This window comes from Nelumbo lutea, chromosome 2, assembly GCF_056320005.1.
Source record: "Nelumbo lutea isolate HS-2025 chromosome 2, American lotus-T2T, whole genome shotgun sequence".
NCBI classification, from domain to species: Eukaryota; Viridiplantae; Streptophyta; class Magnoliopsida; order Proteales; family Nelumbonaceae; genus Nelumbo; species Nelumbo lutea.
The window spans coordinates 44,621,734-44,643,035 of record NC_142685.1 but is presented as its reverse complement, the minus strand read 5'-3'; the positions used below and the strand labels follow the sequence as shown (position 1 = coordinate 44,643,035).

The following is a 21,302-nucleotide window of genomic DNA, read 5'->3' as shown; positions in this document are numbered from 1 at the left end:
GTCAGGATGAATTTATAGAGAAATATGAAAAGTTCATGGTGAATTTTTAGATAACAACAATTCTAAAAACAACGAAATGGGTTTTGTGCAAACTTAAACCTAATCTGGATCTCCGACCCACATTTACCCACGGGACACTACAGCTGTACATTGGGAATATCTCCTCAACATTAGTAATATGTAAATACGGAATATCTCACTATTCACCATGAATAATAACATTAGTGTTTGGTTACATTCTTACTCATTTTGGACATAAAATGGGCAAGAATGAATAACATTAGTGTTTGGTTACAAAATTATTGTCACGGGCTTCATTTTTTTTCAGAATGAAAAATCAGCCCATAAAATAAAAATTGAGACAACTTACAGCATGAAAATAATCATGTCCCCTGTTCATTTTTCATTTAAAAAAAAAACTCTATGCAAAATGTCATATCTCTACAAAATCCCCTTCATAAATGTTTTTTGACATACTGTTGTGAAAACTTATGCCAATGTGCATTGAATGCCGACATCTACCCATAAACATCTATGCAATAATTTTGAAGACCTAAATTGCCGATTTATGATCGCTACACATTTTTCTAAGAATGAAAATGATACACTTTATAGTTTGAAAAAAAATTATTTTTTAAGAAAAAAATGTTTGATTCATAAAAGTATTCTCTCATTACAGTCATTTTTATTCATTATTGTCCATTTTAGAATTTCTAACAATGAAAAAGAATGATACTAACAAAACATGGCGTTGAGTGTCCGTGGTAGATCTTTGTGGGTAGGAACCCAACGTCATATCAAATTATGATGCTAGGTAAAATACAAAAACCTCCCCTAAAAGTTTTGACAAAATATCTCCTTTAAAAAAAATCGACAAAAACCTCACTTCCGTCAACGATCCAGACGAAAAACGTTAAACCGATGATATTTTTCCAAAAAAACATATTTTACCCCTCCGACTGTGATGCATGGCACAGCGACGATTTCTCTCTCTGCGGCGGCGATCCTATCGTTTCTGGTTCCAATTGGCTCAACCTCTCCTCTCCTTCCCCGTCCGGCCTTAATCGACTCGTCTTCTCGGATACCCAAAAAAATCCCAACACGCTCCAAGCTCAAGTCCCGACGTGAGCCCTACTGCTGCCGCCACCTCCACCTCCACCCCACCCCCACCTAGCTAATGATTTCCCAATAGCGACTCATCCACCGCCATTCAACAGGGTGAGTGATGCTGCTGCTGTCGTAGCTCAATCACCTGAAATGGAATCTACGTCGCCGCTGCTGAAATCTCTCATAGAATGTGCCCAACTGGCCTATTTTGCACCAGAACGAGTCGTCAAACCACATATTCGACTCCAGGAATCAGTGTCCAAATGTGGCGATCCGACGGAAAGAGTTGTCTTTTATTTTTCTGAAGCTCTTTAGAGTCGAGTTTCTTCAAAAACTAGGAGAACCGCACCAACGTTCGAGACCTCGTCGGAGGATTTCACACTCCCTTGTAAAGCTTTAAAGGATGCCTACCCATATTCGAAGTTTGCCCATTTGACGGCGAACCAAGCGATACTCGAAGTGACCGAGGCGGCGAATCGGATACATATCGTCGACTTCGGAATAGTTAAAGGAGTTTAGTGGGCGGCGCTCCTCCAAGCCATGGAAACTCGGTCCATCGGGAAACCCTCTAGCATCCGAATATCCGACATTCCTGCTCCCCCACTGGGGGGGATCACCGGCGGAATCTCTGTCCGCCACTGGCATTCGTCTCTGCGATTTCGCCAAGCTTCTCGATTTAAATTTTGAGTTCTAGCCTATCTTGACGCCGATTCACGAGCTTAACGAATCAATATTCCGAATTGACACGGAAGAGGTTTTGGCAGTGAATTACATGCTTCAGTTGTATAACCTGTTGAACGAGACAACAGTTGCCACGGAGAGGGCTTTGCGGCTGGCGAAATCTCTGAAGCCCAAGGTCGTGACACTCGGGGAGTACGAGGCGGGCTTCAACTGGGTTGATTTCCTCAACAGTTTTAAGACTGCGTTGCAGTACTACTCGGCGGTCTTTGAGTCGTTTGAGCCAAGCTTGACAAGAGATTCTACGGAGCGCATCCAGATTGAAAGCTTGCTGCTTGGGAGGCAGATTTCTGGTGTTGTCGAACCGGAAGAAGGGCCAATGAGATGAGAAAGAATGAAGGAAAAGGAGTAGTGGAGGGTTTTGATGGAAGGGTGTAGATTTGAATCTGTGGCTTTCAGCCATTATGCGATGAGTTGGCAAAGATTCTCCCATGGAATTACAATTACAGTTCTTCTTATTCTCTGGTGGAATCACCGCCCGAATTTCTTTTGCCTGCGTGGAATAGCGTTCCCCTTCTCACTGTTTCGTAATGGCGCTAATGAGTTTAGATAGCTCTTTTACAATTTCCAACCGGATATTTTTTCTCTGGTGTGGAAGTACTACGTGGATATTTTCTCTGGTGTGGAAGTACTACGTGGATATTTTCTCTGGTGTGGAAGGATTACGTGGATATTTTGCAAATAGTTCAGATGATGTATAAGGATAAAAATGTAATTCTATATGCTTTCCGTCTTGGTCATTCACGAAAGAGGGATTTTGTCGATTTTTTTTAAATAAAAGGAGGATTTTTATTAAAGTTAAACTATAGAGGAAGTTTTTATGATTGTCAGAAATTTCAGGACAGGTTTTTGTATTTTAGCCTTTGTTAGTTGCAAATAATCAATTCGGATTCGAATGTGACTAATTCCGTTAACCCCACCCGGTTACAGCCCTTAAATGTATACAAATACAACTATACCGGGCACTGGCGTCGAGCCTTGGCATTCTTTGTCGTCGCCTGAAGCCTACTATTTTCAAGGTTCACTGTATGGCGAGAGCAGCTCTCTTTTACTTAGTTCGCTCACAAAGGAAACAGTTTTCCTTGGCAAATTTCCGAACAGGTTCTCTTCTCACCCTGTGCATTCCTTTCCTGCAGTGTCCGTCTAGTTTCTGGCTTTGGATTTATACGTTTTTGTTTTTTCCTTCAAGTTACTAATAGCAGGCGAATATGAATGCCTTAAAATCCATAATTCCTAGAAATATGTTAAATATATCAACCAGAAACCTTCAACACCTGCACTTGTTTTCCTAATTAATGATTTTAGAGAGATCAAAACATAGGGCTCGAAATCGATTCAGATAATGATTATTAATGTTTTTCCCTTTCTGTTGCGAAGCTCAACTAAGTTCACTCACCGGTTTCTCGCATGGTTGCAATTGACATCTAGTTCTAGACTTAAATATAGATCATTAAATTTGATGAAGTATCAAGACATTCTCTTCGTATGCCCCGATTAATATTAATTTTCATTTTATATTTGTCTGGTAATTATTTTTTCTTGGTATTGTCACTGCTAACTGTATTATCATTTGCATTTGCTGACATGGTATCTGTGATATGAACCTTAGCAATAGGCTGGACAATTAAGTGAAGTGAATGATAAAAAAAGTATGATCACAGATATAACAGTTTCTACATTCCTTACAATTGGTTTGCTAGAAAATCTGCAAAGTCTTTTTGGTGGACTATGATAATAAGGGAAAGGTCACCTAAGAAAGGTAGCTTTCGAGGAAAGTAGACAAACTACAGAAATAAAGCCGTTCGATTTGTAGAAAAATGCATTTGAGTTAAGTGTATGAACGGCAACTATCTAGTGAATTGGAAGACAGTTTGCAAGTTAAAAGAATAAGGTGGTTTGGACATTGGTCGTTTATTGGAAAGGACTTTTTTTTTTTTTTTTTTGTTATCAATAACAGAATTCATTCATTGAGATAAAAACTATAAATCACATGGAAGAAAACAGGGGGAGATAAACTCTCTTAGCTCTCCTGAAAAGAAGAAAGATTACAACATTGCCCAAAAAAAATGATTCTTCCCCCCCCCCCCTTGTTTAGCCAGATAATCAACAAAGGACTTGGCATCTCTTTTCACCCACTGAAGTATGACCTCCATGTCTTGTAACAAATTCATAATTCTCCTATGCTCATAGATGAAACCCCACCACCCATGTCCTCCTCTTTCTGAAGCCAGTTCATAACCAACTTAGAGTCCCCTTCAATTACCAATTTACAAATAGGCAACTCCATGGAATTTTGCACACCTTCCAATACAACCATCACTGCAGACCTCAAAGAGTCTCCTACACTAATTGGATTTGAAAACAAAGCAATAACTCTTCCCTCCTCATCCCTAAAAACTCCTCCAATGCCGGAGGGACCCGGGTTTCCTTCACTGCTACCATCAAAATTCAGCTTTATGAAGCCTTCACTAGGTAGGGAGTAGGGACCAAGATGGGAACATGGCTCTTCTTGGCAAATGGCTTGGGTGCTTCCCCTTGGAGCAGGATAAATTTTGGGCTGCCATCATCCGAAGCAAATAAGGAAGTAACATTAACGGTTGGGACAGCAACCTGGAGTTGATTCGATTCCCCTCCACTCATCCTTGGAAAGGTATTTCTCCAATCTAGTCTATTTTCTTCCCCTTTTTGAGATATTGTGTTGGTGACGTCAATCAAATAAAATTGTAGTCTGATTTATGGTGCGCTACACAACCCTTATATCAAGTCTGTCTGAGTCTTTTTCAATTTGTCCACAACAAAACGGCCTTGATTTCTTTGACACTTATTAGAGGAAACTGCGGTCTGTCCTTTAATTTCCAGTTTCGTAGAGCCTTGAGTGACTGGGAGGCTACTGAAATTTCCTCTCTTTTGGTTGCTTTAAATGATGTCTTTCCATCTTTGTCCCTCCCTGGTGAAAGAGTCTGGTCCCTTATCTCCTCCGGTGTCTTTACCACAAAGTCATTATATCTTCGTCTTGTTTCTGGGTCAATGAACTTTCCCCCCTTCGGGTGATCCAGTCCCTCCTAGAGTCGAAGCTCTGGCCTGGTTGGTGGCCATGGACAGTTTGTTGACAGTTGATCACCTGAAATCTAGAGGCTTTAGCATGGCTAACAGGTGCTGTTTGTGTGAGGGGCAGGAAGAGGATGCTACTCACCTGTTCATTTCCTGCAAATTCTCAAGCTTTTTATGGAAAATTTTCACATCAATGTTCGGGGTCTCAAATTTTCACCCAACTTCAACAGCAGAAATCTTTTCTACTTGTCCTAGTCTGAATGGGAATAAGAAGGTAAATCTGCTATGGAGGTGCATCGAACTCCTGTATTTTCAGATATGTACTGTGGAAAATGTTTTCTAATTTGAATTTTGGTCTGTAATTGGGTGATGTGAAGTCACCTCCTGATTTAAATTCTTTTTCTCTTCAATAAAATTTTTATTCTCACTTATCAAAAAAACAGTATGTTCCTACAAAAATTTCCTTTTTCACATGGGAGGTGTGCCTGTGGTAGAATCGATACCTGTGATCTGATTCAAAGGAAAAGGAGCAGTACTCTTTATTCCTCTCCTCATGTTTGTCTGATGTTGCTCGAGAGATGGCGAATCAGTGGGCCACCTTGTCATCAATTGAAATAAGTGTCTTTGGAAATCTTTCTAGTTCATTGGATTGTGTTAAAAGGAAAGTCCTTCACCTTTTCGCTTCTTGGATGATCATCTCTCCTTTCTTCCCTGGTGTTAGTCTCATCAGCTGAATGGCAACCTCCTTCATTTTATACATCCCTCACATTCCATCAATCGGATTCAAAATGCCCTTGATTCAAGACCTGATCTGTGATTTCTTTTTGAAATTTGATGGTAGTTGTAGAATTTCTGATAGCGACAGGGGTCTTGCTGGATTTGGGGGACATATTTTCAGATGCAGGAGGTAATCTGATTTGGGTATTCAGTGAGCTGATTGGCTTGGCAGACTCTTTGGAAGCTGAAAGAAGAGCCCTTCTCTTTGGCCTAAGGTTTGCCAAGTCTCTTGGTGCAAGACTGCTGCTGGTGGAAGGTGATTCTAGGGCCTCATTTGCTTTTCGGGAAGTTACTTACTGGGGTAAATGCACATACCTGGGTAAGTGTATCCTGGGAAATACATACCTGGGTAAATTTTCTTACCCATGTTCTTTTAGTTCCCAGGTAAATAATACAATGACTTTTTTAGCCATAAAAAGCCATTATTAAAAGGGGCAGCTTTGTCCCATCCAAGTGTTGGCAACTTCCCCCTAGGTGGGAAAGTTACTTACCCACCTAGGAGATGGGTATCACTACCTAGGGAAAATAAATTTCGGAAAAGTACGGACAGGCTCACTGCAGATTTCTGAATTCCACTGCAGACCTATAAAAATTCAAAATGTCAAATACCCCCACTCTGTACACCAATGCCTGCCCATGAATTGGCATCAATTCCGAGCTGGCACCTACCCCAACTGTACGTTGGGCTTAAGAATTCTGACGCTTGGCTGAACCGTCATTCTCCCAATAAATTTTCCCTGGACTCCACGCAAATCTGAAAAAAGAACATGGGTATCTTGGTCAATGGGAACCAAAATCCCATTGACCAACTATCCCCCCTCTCAAAATCCAAAAAACAAAAGGGCCCTAGGATTGCCATTGTCTGAGTTTCCAACCTTGATAGGGGCCCCTGGAGATTTGATCATTTACTGGAGTTCTAGGAGACCTCCTCAGATCTCTGTTGCTTGTTTAGATGGATCATGAGGGAGCTGAACACTTTAGCTGAATCTCTTTCAAAATTGGGGGTGGATAGAAATTTTTTGTAATGTAATTTTTGGGGTTTCTGTTTCTTTGTAAATCCTTCATGTACATCCCCCCCTCCTGATCCCTTACGAACAGAAAGTTACCTTCTCTCTCTCTCTAAAAAAGGGGGGGGGGGAGGAGACCAAGAAAATTGTAAATATGATTCGCAAGTTCAGAGTAAACACGAACTTAAGAAGGAGCCTAGCAAGATATTTCTTTCAATGGTTGTGATTCAACTTCAAGAGAGAATTTTAAATATAATCAGGTTTCAGATTTTGAGACTCCTTTACATGCTCTTTCATAGTCTTGCAGTAGCAAGGCTCCTTAAGCGGGTGAATGTTGCTAAGTCATGTAAAATAGTAGAAGCTGGAGATGCCAAAATCAAAGTTTTTGATGGTACAGCCTATTAGCTTTTTTTTAATCTGTCATGTATTCAAATGTTACAAGAGACAGATAAAAAAATGTTTTGTATAATAAGACAAGTTAAAGACTGTCATAGCAATGTTGGTTGATATAAAAGACCAGCTGCAGTGTAGTCTTATTTATCAATGCTATGGTTGAAAGTGCTATTGTTACATATGTAGCATGGGTTACGTGAACAAGGATAAAGTGCTTCAGAATTTTGTGAAGATTACTTGTTTCCTAATCTTCATCTAGAACAATAGCCATGGTGGAATGGGGGCGGACAGATCCCAACTTTCTTTCACTTTGATAACTGCAGTCTGGAACAATGAGGGGACCTTGTTAATTGTCTTATTTGGATCCATAGGATTTGGAGACTAGACAAAATAGCATAATTGTTAGCAGTATGACAAGGGCCAAGACTGGCTAAGTTCCTCAGTTACAGGGACATGGTGGTGAAAGGGATTTGTGGGTAGTGGTGAGAATTGGCTCAAGAATAAGAGTCAAGGATCTTGGCAATATAGACACACTAATTGTCATGAGGGACATTAGACAGCTGCCAAGGGAATTGGGGACATCTATTATGAGAATTCAGTAATGGTTTGCCTGATAATGCAGCTGATAGCAGAATCTGGTCCCCAACCCCTAACGGCTTATTCTCTTGTGCCTCTTTCTTCAGTCTGCTCACTCATTCTGAATTTTTTGGGGTGAATTTCCTGGTGAGAGAAATCTGGTGCAAACCGATCCGTCCTAAAGCACAAGCCTTCTGTTGAGAAGTATTCCTAGGGAAGGTAAACACCTGTGATGTGCTACAGGAAAGAAGGCCAAACAAATGCCCCTTTCCTCATGTGTGTGCCCTTTGTAAGGCTTGTGGTGAAACCCCACCCCATTTACTCTTATCCTGCTCTTTTGTTTCTCGTATTTGGGAAATTGTTTGTTCTCTCTTTAGATGCAGATGGACTCCCCCACAGGATGTGGTAAGTCTATTCAGCCCCTCTTTCATGATGCAACAGAAGAAAAGAGGAAAGTGCTTATGGAAGGCAGCAAGAGCTGCTGTGGTATGGACTACATGGGAGGAAAGAAACCAAATAATTTTCTTTGAAAAAAGCAAATCAAAGGAGGAAGTCATTGAAGCCATAAAAACCATAACTGCACATTGGGTGACTATTCAAAAAACCTCTCCACGAATGACATTCTAAAGAACTGGACTGAAGTGGTACAAACAGATGTACCCAAAGAAATTTGAGTGTGGAGTGGAAACCACCTGCACTAAATAAACTAAAACTAAACCTTGATGGGAGTTCCTTTGGCAACCTGGGAAGGACAGGTATAGGGGGGGGTGTGTGCTTGGAAATCATCAAGGAGAAGTTGTGGCACTTTTCTCAGGATCAATAGGTATTGGTGACTCAATTCAGGCTGAATCTCTGGTTCTCCTACAAGGATTAAAGCTGGCTGAGCAGATTGGAGCAACAGATTTAGAAATTGAAGGAGACTCACTACTGGTCATTTCTTGGGCTAAACAATTCACATCAGCACCTTGGAAGCTCAAATTTATCTATAGGGAAATTGACATACTTGCAAGGAGGTTCAACTCTCAATTTGGTTGGGTAAACAGGATTGCAAATGGTTTGGCGGATACCTTCTAGGCAGAACTGTAACTGTTTGTATGTGTTTGTAGCTTGGGTCATTGCAATGCTGAAACCACACTCATGTAATTCAGTATATTTCCTTATCTTAATAAAAGTCTTACTAGTGGAGGGGCCTTGCTTCGTAGGGGCTGGAATGGAACTATCAACCTGTCGACTCGTTGACCCGATGATTGGCCAAAAATCGTTGAATCGGTCAATGACCCATCGATCTAAGCAGTCGAATTATTGACCCGCTGACCTGTTCAATGGTTTTTGGCTGTTTTTTATATTTTAATCGGCCATCTAGGGAACCGGTTCCGTTTTATCCTAATCTCGATCCGTAGCCAAAAATCGTTGAATTGTTCAACGACCCATTGACCCGGGCGGTTGAATTGTTTTTGGTCATTTTTTTATTTTTTTAGTTTCTATTATCAGAACGAGCCATTTGTTCAAACTGAACAGTCGAACCGTTGACCCAAAAACCGGTGGCCATAACAGTTCCATTTCCAGGTTGTATAAGTCACACGCTCGAATGACATAACATGTATGGTAATGCTTAATGGACCTCACACACACTTTTTTGCATGTAATTTTTGTTGTTAGAATGGGTCGTCCGTTTTTTTTTTTAATTGGAAACTGTCCAGGCAAGCAGTTCCGTTTTACCCCAATCTTGGTCTTTGGCCAAAAACCATTAAATCGGTCAATGACCCATTGACTTGAGTGGTCAAATCGTCAACCCATTGACCTGTTCAATGGTTTTTGGCTGTTTTCTTATTTATTTTTTATTTTAAAAATTTTTGTTGTCATAACGGGTCGTCCGTTTGAATCGGACGGTCGAATCATCGACCTGAAAACCGGTGGCCAGAACGGTTCCATTTTTGGGTCGTATGAGTCACACGCTCGAATGACATAACATGTATGATATTGCTCAATGAACCTCACACACTCAATTTTTTGCTTGTAATTTTTGTTGTCAGAACGAACTGTCCGTTCGAACCGGACCATCAAACCGATGACCTAAAAACTGGTGGCCAAAACGGTTTTGTAAATTTTTGCTTATAATTTTTTGTTTTTAGAATAGGTCGTCTGTTTGAACCGAATGGCCGAATCGTCGATCCAAAAACCGGTGGCCAAAACGGTTATGTTTTCAGGTTGTATGAGTCACACGCTCAAATGACATAACACGTATGATACTACTTAATGAACCTCACAAACTCAATTTTTTTCCTATAAAATTTGTTGTCAGAACGGACTGTCCGTTCGAACTGGATGATCGAACTGTCGACCCGAAAACCGGTGGCTAGAATGGTTCCGTAATTTTTTGCTTGTAATTTTTGTTGTCAGAATGGGCCATCCGTTCAAATCGGTTGTCAGAACATTATTAACAACATTTATCAATAATAGTAAGTAATTATACTATTTAATTAAATAATCATTAATGATAGTTTTAATAATATTATTTAGTTATTTTTTATATAACAGTAATTATTAAAATTATGAATAGGATTTATTAACAATATTCATTAAATTAGTAATTACCAAAAATAAATTAAATTAACAGTATTTATTAGTAATAGTCAGTAATTATAATATTTTATTAAATAATCAATAACAATACTTTTAATAACATTTTTAATTATTTTGAATATAACAATAATTACTATATTTATTAATAACAGTATTTATAATTTTAATTTAAAGTAAAATTTAAGTAAATATCTATTTATTAACAATATTTATAATAACAGTAATTATTAATTATAATAACTAATTATATATTTATTAAATTACTGTAATAATCAGTAATTATTAAAATTGGGTTACTAAATTTATTAACAGTATTTTTTAATAACAATATTTATAATTTTAATTTAAAGTAAAGATCTAGTTATTAACAATATTTGTAATAACAGTAATTATTGATCATAATCACTAATTATATATTTGTTTAATTACTGTGATAATCAGTAATTATTATTACAGTATAGTTACAGTAATTAATTACTTTAAGTATTATTACAGTATAATTAATTAGTAACATAATCAGTAATTATATTATTACAGTAATTATTGATCATAATCAGTAATAATTACACATTAATTACTGTAATTAATTAGTAATTATTGTTATTAATTAATAATTAAGTAGTAACTAATTAGTAATTATTGTTATTAATTAATAATTAATTAGTAACTAATTATTGGAAATGGGTGCATGTTATTACACTATTAATTACTGTGATTAATTAATAATTATTGTTATTAGTTAGTACCGTAATTAATATTACAGTGATTATTGTTATTAATTAATAATTAATTAGTAATTGATTATTGGAAATGGGTGTTCGCACGTGGGATCTACTCGCACAAGTAGATTCCATTTCTTGAGTACAGAGAGCACCCATATCCTTTTAAAAAATACTATATATAATTAAGTGTATGGGGCACAAGTAGATTCCATTTCTTGAGTACAGAGAGCACCCATATCCTTTTAAAAAATAGTTTAGCCAGACAAGGGGTGAAAAAGGATTAATATTTTATTTATTTATTATTATTTTTTTCGGGGGGGGGGGGAAGGGCAGTGGGGAATCCTCCCATTGGTTGAATGTTTATTTTATTTTTTATTATATTTCCCTTTGTTAGAGGGTTGTTTTTATGTCATTCAGGTTAGGAGGAAATCAGAAAAGGCAATCACTCATTGGGTAATTTGGTTTTTGAAGAAATAATTAGTAAGCCACGAGTGTGGGGTTCCGTACCCACACTCAGGCTCTAGTGTGTGTGGTTCTATACCACACCTAGTTATTTTTAATTCCTTTTAAGTTGGGCCGGCTGGCCTTATCCATGTAATGTTTATCCATATTACGTTTTTTGTTTTAGTAGGACTAGGATTTTATGTTTATCTCCTACCCTTGTAAGGAACCAAAGCTATATATAATTAAGTGTATGGGGCGGCAAAGACCATCAACCGAACCCCTTCTTTCTCTCTTATCCTTCCTTCCACTCTTCTTCTTCTTCTTCTTCTCTTTGAACCTGTGTTTCTCTTCTCAGATTACACAGCAGCAGTTCTGTTTTATTCAAGTTGATATCAGAGCTCGATCTAGGGTTTCTCATGTGAAGTCTAACCCAGCCAACCACATGAGAGTTATCTAGGGCTGGGAGAATAGAAAGGAGCTATCTTTGCCTGATTCTTGAAGGTTACCAGAGATCTTTAGTAGCTGTCTGAAGATTAGAGAGTGTTTCTTGGTAATAAGGAAGAATCAGAGCAGGTTAGAGGAATCAAGATTGGATTTTTTATCAAGATTAAAGGAGGTGATCAGAGTTTTCTGGGTAAGATCTCATCTTTTCTTGAACCATCAGTAGTAAGAATTAAGTTAAATTTATTTAGAAGGTACGGCTGGGAAAATCTGAATTTTTCTAGGGTTTGTTCTTCACCCTACGAACCTCTTTTTGACTGTGAGCCTTTCTTGGAGGGATCGGCTGGAAAAGATCTGATCTTGATATTTGACTGTGAATATATATTGGACTGATTACAGCCCAGGATTGTCTACCAGGGAGTTAATCCTTGACTGATTGCATTTTTTGAAAGTATTTGACTGTGTTTGTACTCTTGGCTGAGGTTAAATTCTGGACTGTTGTTCTCTGATTAACGTTACAATTCTGGCTCTTGTTCTTTGCTGAAATCAGCTTTTGGACTGTTAATATCTGGTGTTTTTGATTAAAGTTGTAGTTTTAAGAAGGAACTATCGACTGAAACTAAGTTCTGGTGCTTATTCCTTGCTGAGATCAGATTGTTTGTTCTCTGTTTTCTTGGAAGAAGTGGTCTTTTTTCTTGGAGCTTTGTGATCTACATAGTATGGAAAAGGCTAGAAGTGAGGTAAAAACTCAAGGGGAAGTTTTTGGGACTGGTAACATGACTGAATGGGCCCAGTTACGTTCCAGATTACCACTGTTAGGTTTGATGGAACAAGTTACTTGGAATGGGCCCAATTGGCAATGATGGCCACTGGTAGGGGTGGCAACGAGCCGAGCTTTTCACGAGCTGCTCGAGCAGCTCGAGCTCGAACCCAATTCATTGGCTCGATTATTAAATGAGCCGAGCTTGAGCATACTAGAGCTCGGCTTGTGAGGCTCGTGAGCCAACTCAAATATATATATATATATATATATATATATATATATATATATAATATAATATAATAAAAATGTTACAATTATTAATTATTATAATTCCTAATTTTTAAATATCAAATAAAAAATATTTTTATATATAATTTTTTATTTTTATAAAATATTTTTTCTCAAAATCGATCTCGAGCTGAACTGAGCTCGAGCTCAAGGTTCTGGCTTGAACCGAGACTGAGCTTGAGGTCGAGCTTGAGCCTTGTAGAACAGTCTTGAGCCGAGCTTGAGCTTGGTACTATTCGGCTAAGCTCGACTCGAATCCACCCCTAGCCATTGGGGGCAGAGGGAAATTAGGGTATGTAACCGGAGACGCAAAAGAACTAGCCAAGGAGGATATATCTCACCCAAGATGGGTTTAAGAGAACTACTTGGTGATGACCTGGCTATGCAAGCCAAGGAGATTTGGGACATCATGAAGGAGACCTATTCCCAACCCCTCAATGTTGCTAGAGCTTATGAACTGAAAAACCTCAAGCAAGGAGAGAAGCTAGTCTCAATATAATTTGCTACTCTAAAATCCCTATGGCATGAAATTGAACGCTTAGAAACTATTGAATGGGAAAGCTAGAAGGATGCAACAACATATAGAAAACTGATTGAAACAAATAGGGTTTTTGAGTTCTTAGCCGGTCTAAACTCAGATTTTGATATTACAAGACAACAATTTCTCACTAGGGTGAGAGTGACTCTATCTCAAGCCTACTCATTAGTCCACAGTGAAGAGAGTAGGGGGAAGGTAATGCTATCCTTTCAGCCCATAGAAGCAGCCTTGGCAACAACGAGATTCAAGGCTGGAGGGGAAAAGGAAAGGGAAGTTAAGAAGGAAGACAAACGAGATATTTTTTGCGATCATTGCAAGAAGCCCAAACACAATAGGGACACCTGTTGGAAGTTGCATCCTCACCTGATGCCAACTAGAATTAAAAACAAGAAGGGAAGTGCTAATGCAACAACTACTACTGACAGTACATTCTCTTCCAGCACAAGGACCACATCCTTAGATGCCTTAGCAGTTGTTCGGGTTGCATTGACACAACTAGAAAAGGAAGCTGGTATTTCTACATCTCAGTCTTCAGCTACTACACTTGCTCAACACTTCAGCTTTTGCTCATATAGGTACAAGAGTTACTGCATGTCATGCTTCTGTCCCAAGTAATAATAGACCTTTCTGGGTAATAGATTTAGGTGCTTTAGACCATATGACCAGCTTATCTACTTTGTTTACCACCTATTGTTTATCCTCTGGGAGAGACAAAGTTTCCATTGTTGATGGCTCCTTTGTACCAATTTTTGACAAGGGAGACATCATATTGTCTGATGCCATCACCCTATCCTCAGTTTTGCATGTTCCCAAGCTTAGTGCTAACTTACTTTCAGTTAGTAGTATTACTAAAAATAAAAACTGTTCAGTAACCTTTTTCCCTGATCGGTGTGTTTTTCAGGATCTGGAAACGAAGAAACTGATTGGGATTGGCAGTGAGATGAATGGAGTTTACCTGCTTGAACATTCATAGGGGGAGCAGAGTGAAGTGGGGAAATTGTTCGTTTCTCAGTCTTGTAGTAAGATTATGCTTCGGCACAACCACTTAGGTCATTTATTTTTTGGATCTTTGAAGAGTCTTTTTCCAAACTTATTTGAGTCAGTAGAAGTGTCTAGTTTAAAGTGTGAAAGTTGTGAGCTTGCAAAACACAGTAGATCATCTTATCCTTTGAGTAATAAAAGAAGCAACCTTCATTTTGAAATTGTGCATACCGATGTTTGGGGGTCATATCATACTCCCACCATGGGGGGGGGGGTATAGATATTTCTTATTATTTGTTGATGATTATACCCGCTTTTCATGGGTCTACCTTATGCACTCTCGAGATGAGGTCCCTTCTCTGACCTAGGCTTTCTATCATATGGTTTTAACCCAGTTTGAAACCAAGATCAAAACTCTTAGATCTGATAATGCCAATGATTACTTTGCAAACCCTTGGAATCCTATCTCCTTGATCATGGGGTCATTCATCAGAGCACCTGTCTTTGTACGTCTCAGCAAAACGGGGTTGTTGAGAGAAAAAACAAGCATATCTTAGAGGTAGCCAGAAGCATCATGCTCAACTCTAATGTTCCCATACGTTTATGGGGGGATGTAATCCGTACAGCCGTGTACCTTATTGACAGGGTTCCCTCTTCTGTATCCAGATAAGGACTTATTCATTATTCCCCTCAAAACTTTTGAGTGTACTTGTTTTGTTCAAATCCTTGGACCTCATCGCTCCAAGTTTGATCCCAAAGCTACTAAATGTATTTTCGTTGGGTATGCACAAAATCAAAAGGGATATTGCTGTTATGAGCCTGTTTCAGGGAAATCCATGGCTGTCACCTTTTTTGAGGATATGCCCTACTATCATAGGGCTTCTCCTCAGGGGGAGAATAGTGAAAAAGTGATTTCAGTTTCAGCCCCAAAAGTTCCTTTACCTGTCCTAGTTACTGAAGGAGAGACTTGTGAAAAGGGTTGCCAAAAATGTAGAGAGTTGAGAGTGTATCATAGAAAGTGGTGGAGGTAGGTTGATTCTTGTAGTCAACAGCAATCCAAACCAATTCTAACATCTTCTATAGCCCTAGATCCAGGCACTACTACTGCTCCCACTATTGATCCCACCATTACAAATTCTCAGCCTCCACCATCAGATGAGCTTGATCTTCCAATTGCTATTCGGAAAGGGAAGCATCGTTGCACCTCATCCACTGCCCATTGCATCCACCATCAGATGAGCTTGATCTTCCAATTGCTATTCGGAAAGGGAAGCGTCGTTGCACCTCATCCACTGCCCATTGCATCTCCAAGTTCCTTTCCTATAATTGTCTCTCAGAATCCTATAGATTTTATTTGGCATCTATTTCTGCTATTGTTATACCTAGAAAAATGCAAGAAGCCCTTTTGATACCTGAATGGAAGGAAGCAATGCAAGTAGAGATGGATGCTCTTGTCAAGAACAACACATGGGAACTAGTTAATCAGCCTGAAGGGAAGAAACTTGTTGGATACAGATGGGTGTTTACTGTCAAGGTTTAAAATGTCGATGTCGATGGAAATGTCGCTTACCAAAATAGAGGACATATTTCGGAAATGTTGAGGGGAAATATTGTAAAAATTAGAGACATTGTGGAAATATTATGAAATATGCAATGATATTTTGTAAAATGATAAAAGAAGCATTAACACACATTTCTAGACTATTATCTTATTCCCAACCATTATATAAAGCTAAGGAACTAAGATCAATAACAAATTAGTAAATGTTGAAGTTGTACTATAGACTTCAAAAGTAAACAATTAACACCTAAATTGCATAATTTATTATATAAATAAAAATAAGGTTTATCATCACATTCAAACCATCACATAAGGCAAAAAAACCAAGATTGATAATAAAATGATAAAAAATGAAATCACCTTACAAACTTCAAGAGTTAATGTTAATAGTTAAAGTACATAATCTCTTAAATAAACAAAAACTCCAATTAAAATCACATCCAAAAAGAATTTATAGGTGGTTGGTGGTCATCATCTCCATTAGGTGGGCGATAATATTGTTGCTCTGGTGGTTTGCAATGTTGTTGTATCACATTTTGATAATACCACCTATTATATTCTTCTACAAAACATTGATTGTTTTCTTGGTCAGTTCTTTGAGAACCTCCTATTTGGGGTATAGTTTATATCCATATCTATAACCATAAGAAGTCACACTAGGAGCTTGTCCAAAGAGCCCATAATCATAATTTTGGGTTTCAATCCCAAATGCCTGTGATTGAGTTTGGCTATCTTGACTTGAAGTGGGATATTCATAGCCATATGATTATGTAGAACCAGTAGTGCCCCGCTCATAAGATCTAGAAGAATTGCCTATCTCCATTGAGCTTAAGTTTTCTAACAATGATTGCTCATAATTAGCTTCTACTCTCTTCCTTTGTTGTTGATATTGCCTTCTCGGTTCATTTGTAGAAGTTGACATGAGAAGCTTAACCATGATTTGACCTTGATTCTCTAATATTTGGGCTCAATTGTCTTTGGTTTTGACTCCTATGTTCTTGGATATTACCCCCATCATCACCATTACCACCATCACCATCACCATCATCATTATCATCACCACTACCCCCACCACTTCCACTTCTTGTGTTGCTTGGAGTTACAAGTTCATTAGACCAATTTTCATCTTCATCTTCCTCTTCCTCAGTTTGTTGTTTCCCTTGATTTTGAGATGCTATAAAATCATTGACATTAACTCCCATCTCATTGGTTATCCGAGAATTTGGCCTTCCACTTGGTTCATCTAACAAAGGCTCATGAGATTTTATCCATTCATAGAGTGGGTTCTCTTCATTTTCTTCATTATATACATCTTGAAGGTCCAAAGGATCAGTATAAGTCTCTTTTTTCTTCATCACCTTTAAGATGTTTTGCCTTGAGCCTCAAGTTGTAGTGGACAAAAACTAATTTTTTAAGCTTTTCATGACCCAATTGGTTCCGCTATTTTGTATGGATAAGAGAGAACGTGCTCTAATTTCTTTCACATCCTGATGATGTAGCTGTTGAGATAACACATGTACAACTATATGTTTCAAAGTAGGACCATCAAGTCCATACATCATCCACCATTCAGCTGTAAATATTATTTTTTTTTGTCAGTTTAATTGTTCAACTATATTTATAAATAGAATCGTGAAGTTTAATTTAAAAAACTAAATAGACACTCTCTAATTGAGCTTTGAGCTTTGGCATTGTGATATCACTTGCCCGGGTGCATTTCTGTTCTTGAACTAATGGCAGACTACCTTCCAAATGAGCCAATTGCATCCCTAAATTTTAACACCTACAAAGACAGGATATGTGACAATTGACAAAGAATTGATAACAATAACAATAACAATTATTATTATTATTATTAAAAATATAATAAGTAATATGTATGCTTATGTACTTAGTTATCACAATTTACATGTATTACTTCTATCATGCAATCAGCTTGCCCATTAGGATTTGGTTCTAATATTTCCATGACATCTTATAATGCTTTCGACAAATTTGCACGATCCTCAAGTTCATATTTGTATTGGTATTTCGGGTTCAAAAAATAAGGTGATATGCATTTAAAAATTAAAATATGAACTTTTATAGCATTCTAAAAATAAATAAATAAAATGATAGGAGTAAAATATTTATCAGTTCCATGAAGGGGGTGCTTAAGCTGTTTTGTCCATCTTTCATCTATGATCTTCCAGTACCCCTGATAAGATCTTGCAACAATTCTAATAGACTCCTTCATAAGTCTTATGGCCTCATACATTGATTACATGGTTGGCCATGTCTCACCATCAACCATTCTTAAAACCTTGTATATAGGCTCCAAGATATTAACCACAGTATGCACCAAATCCCAAAATGAATTGGTACAAACTATTTCCTCAACTTTTCTATTTTCGGGCTTTTAACTAAGGTTACATTCTTCCCATTCTCTAGAATTAAATAAATTTCTTAGACCTTGCCTATGTTTTTTTATGCTTTCAAGAGCAATGAAATTTGTGGCAAATTGTGTCACCCCTGGTCGAACAATGTCCTCTCCACACTGTCATAGCAAGAAGCACATCATAGTTGTAGATAGAATATGCTACTTTTCTTGCACTATCAATGGTGGTCTTCATTAATTTCTTCTTCCCGATATCTTCTATCATCAAGGCAATGTGCAGCACATGGAGTCCAAAATATGTTCTATTTATCCATTATTATTTTTTCTGCTTTCAAAAAATTACTTCCATTGTCTGTCACAATTTTCACCATATTTTCAGGTCTTACCTCATTAATAACACGTGCCATCAACTTATAATTATATGGTGTATTTTTTTTTTGATCTCTTGACGCATCAATGGATGTGTGAAATATTATCTTTCCATTGCAATACACCATAAAATTAATAATAGATAACATCGTATGACTTGTCCAACCATCACACATAATTGTTAGCCTATATTTAGGCCAATTCAGTTTTGAGGGATTCTATGTATATTTTTATTTCATTCTCTTTTTCATCCAAATAAAGGCCCTTTATCTCATAAGGGGTGGGTGGCTTTACACTTAGGCCACATTTTGCCACTTCATCACACATTGTCCTATAAATAGGAGAGTCGGTAACATTGGTAGGAATATGATTAAAATGAAAGAACTTTGCTATTGCTCTTTTCAGTTTTTTTCTCAAAATTTGGCTACTAAGCATTGATTTCAATTTCTTTTGACCTGTATCTTTATATTGATATATTTGTGGGCCTATAAGCACTTCAGGTTCTCATACACTGTATGAACGATGCATACTACTTTGCCCTTGTCCTTGTCTACTACTACTACCAACACAAGATCCTTGATTGCACCGCTTGGTCTACTTGAATTAATTTTTCGTAATTGACCATTGTTCCATTTATCTTCATGAGACTCTCTACCAGTTTTTTTGTATGCTATTCTGTCTCTTTCCATTACACAATCATCTGGATATGCTATGTCATTTTCATCAACCCTATCATCTTGGTCATATTCATGTGATGGTCGGTAGAGTGCATCTTGAGACACTTTTGCACGTTTTGCTTTTTCTTGCTTTGATGCTTTCTGTTCCCGTAGCATTTTATGCATAGCCGGACTTAATTATCTTGGGCATTTTTTGCATTAGGCTACATTTTTAAAACCACCTGCCAAAGGTTGTTTCAATCTAGAAACACCACCACTCCCAATTACCTCGCCACAATAATTACAAATAGACTTATTTGTGTCACTTTCTACGGAGTTTCCATGTTGCACCCAATATCATCTAGTTTGGCATTTTAAATGTCTTAGTTTGCATGAAGAAAATTAAAATATTATAAATTCATAATATAAGTTTTATTGTTAGTTATGGGTTTATTACAACAAAACGATCATATTGTATTAACTTTATTATCAAAATATTTCATTTTTCTAAATTTATTATGTTTATACACATTTTATTAAAATATCATTTTTAGATAAACATCACCATTTGCAATAATTATTACAGTTTTTTAGATAAAATATTTCAATTTTCTAAATTTATTATGAACTTTGACATATCTATAAGGCTTTACTAAGGTTTTTAATTTTTATATGCTTATTATTATGAATTTTAATAAGTTTATTTTAAACTTAATTGTTTACTTATTTAAATAATATATTCATCCATTTTAATAAATATTAAATTTATATACTGATTTATAAATTATGATTTATTATAAAATTTAATAAACATTTTCTGATTTTTAATAAATATTTTAAACATAATAAGTAGTTAATATTTTATTACTTGAAAAATATTTTATGTTTTATTTATAAAGTAATTAATTTATTCTTTTTTAATCTTTTGTTAATTTTTTTTATAAATATTTTTATAAATATTAAATATAAATCATACATTATATATTAATGGAATAATTTATATTAATATATTGTATTATATTAATATAATATACTAATATATTATATTATTAAAATATATTTTAAATTTTTATACTGATTATTATGAATTTTGGCATGTTACTTGTTTATGTGTAATTCTGATTTATTATAAATTTTGATCAATATTAACAATTAAATTAAAGGTGAAGTATTTAATACTTCTATTTACTATAAATAAACATTTTATATGCATGCCTATCTTATATTATAGTTTTCTTTTTGTTTTTATTTCTTTAATTTTTATGAACATTTTATTTTAAATATTAAGTTTAAATGTGTCAATATGAGTAATTTATATTAACATAAGGGGTATTAATGTTCTTAAATATATATTATATAATATAATTAATATATTTTTATGCATTTAAATAATATATCATTTTATTTTAATAAGTTTTAACTTATATACTGATTTATTATGCATTTTGATGCTTTTACAAACTTAAATGATTGTTTCTTATTGTTAATTCTGATTTATTTCAAATATTAATATATTTATTTCACACTAGTAAATAAAAATACATTTATTCTGATGTTTTTAAATATTAAAGTTATAATACATCATGTTTTATTATAAATTTAATAATCTGATTCTCCTTTTTTTAGTATTAAGACTAAGAAATTCTGATTTCTTATAAAACTAATGAATTTATTCTGTTTTTTAATACTAAATTTATAATAAATTATGATTTAGTGTAAAATTTAATAAATTTATTCTGATTTTTAATAAATATTTTAAGAATACTAAGTAGTTAATATTTGTTACTTGAAAAATATTTTATGTTTTATATTCTAAAATAATTAATTTACTCTTTTTTGTAAATTATTTTTTATAAATATTTTTTTGAAATATTAAATATAAATTATTAATGGAATAATTTATATTAATATACTGTGTTATATTAATATA

General features: G+C 36.0%; 1 protein-coding gene and 1 pseudogene across 1 annotated transcript in view; both read left to right on the top strand.

The window, feature by feature from the left end:
- Positions 1–785: 785 nt before the first annotated feature.
- Positions 786–2,468, top strand: LOC148870269 (SCARECROW-LIKE protein 7 pseudogene; annotated as a pseudogene).
- Positions 2,469–2,727: 259 nt separating this feature from the next.
- LOC148870268 (uncharacterized) overlaps positions 2,728–21,302 on the top strand; it is a 35,039-nt gene continuing 16,464 nt past the window's right edge. The window contains exon 1 of the mRNA XM_088972406.1: positions 2,728–2,946. Coding sequence (XP_088828532.1) covers positions 2,874–2,946 — 73 coding nt within the window. The 5' untranslated portion in view covers positions 2,728–2,873. The remainder of the gene's footprint in view (positions 2,947–21,302) is intronic.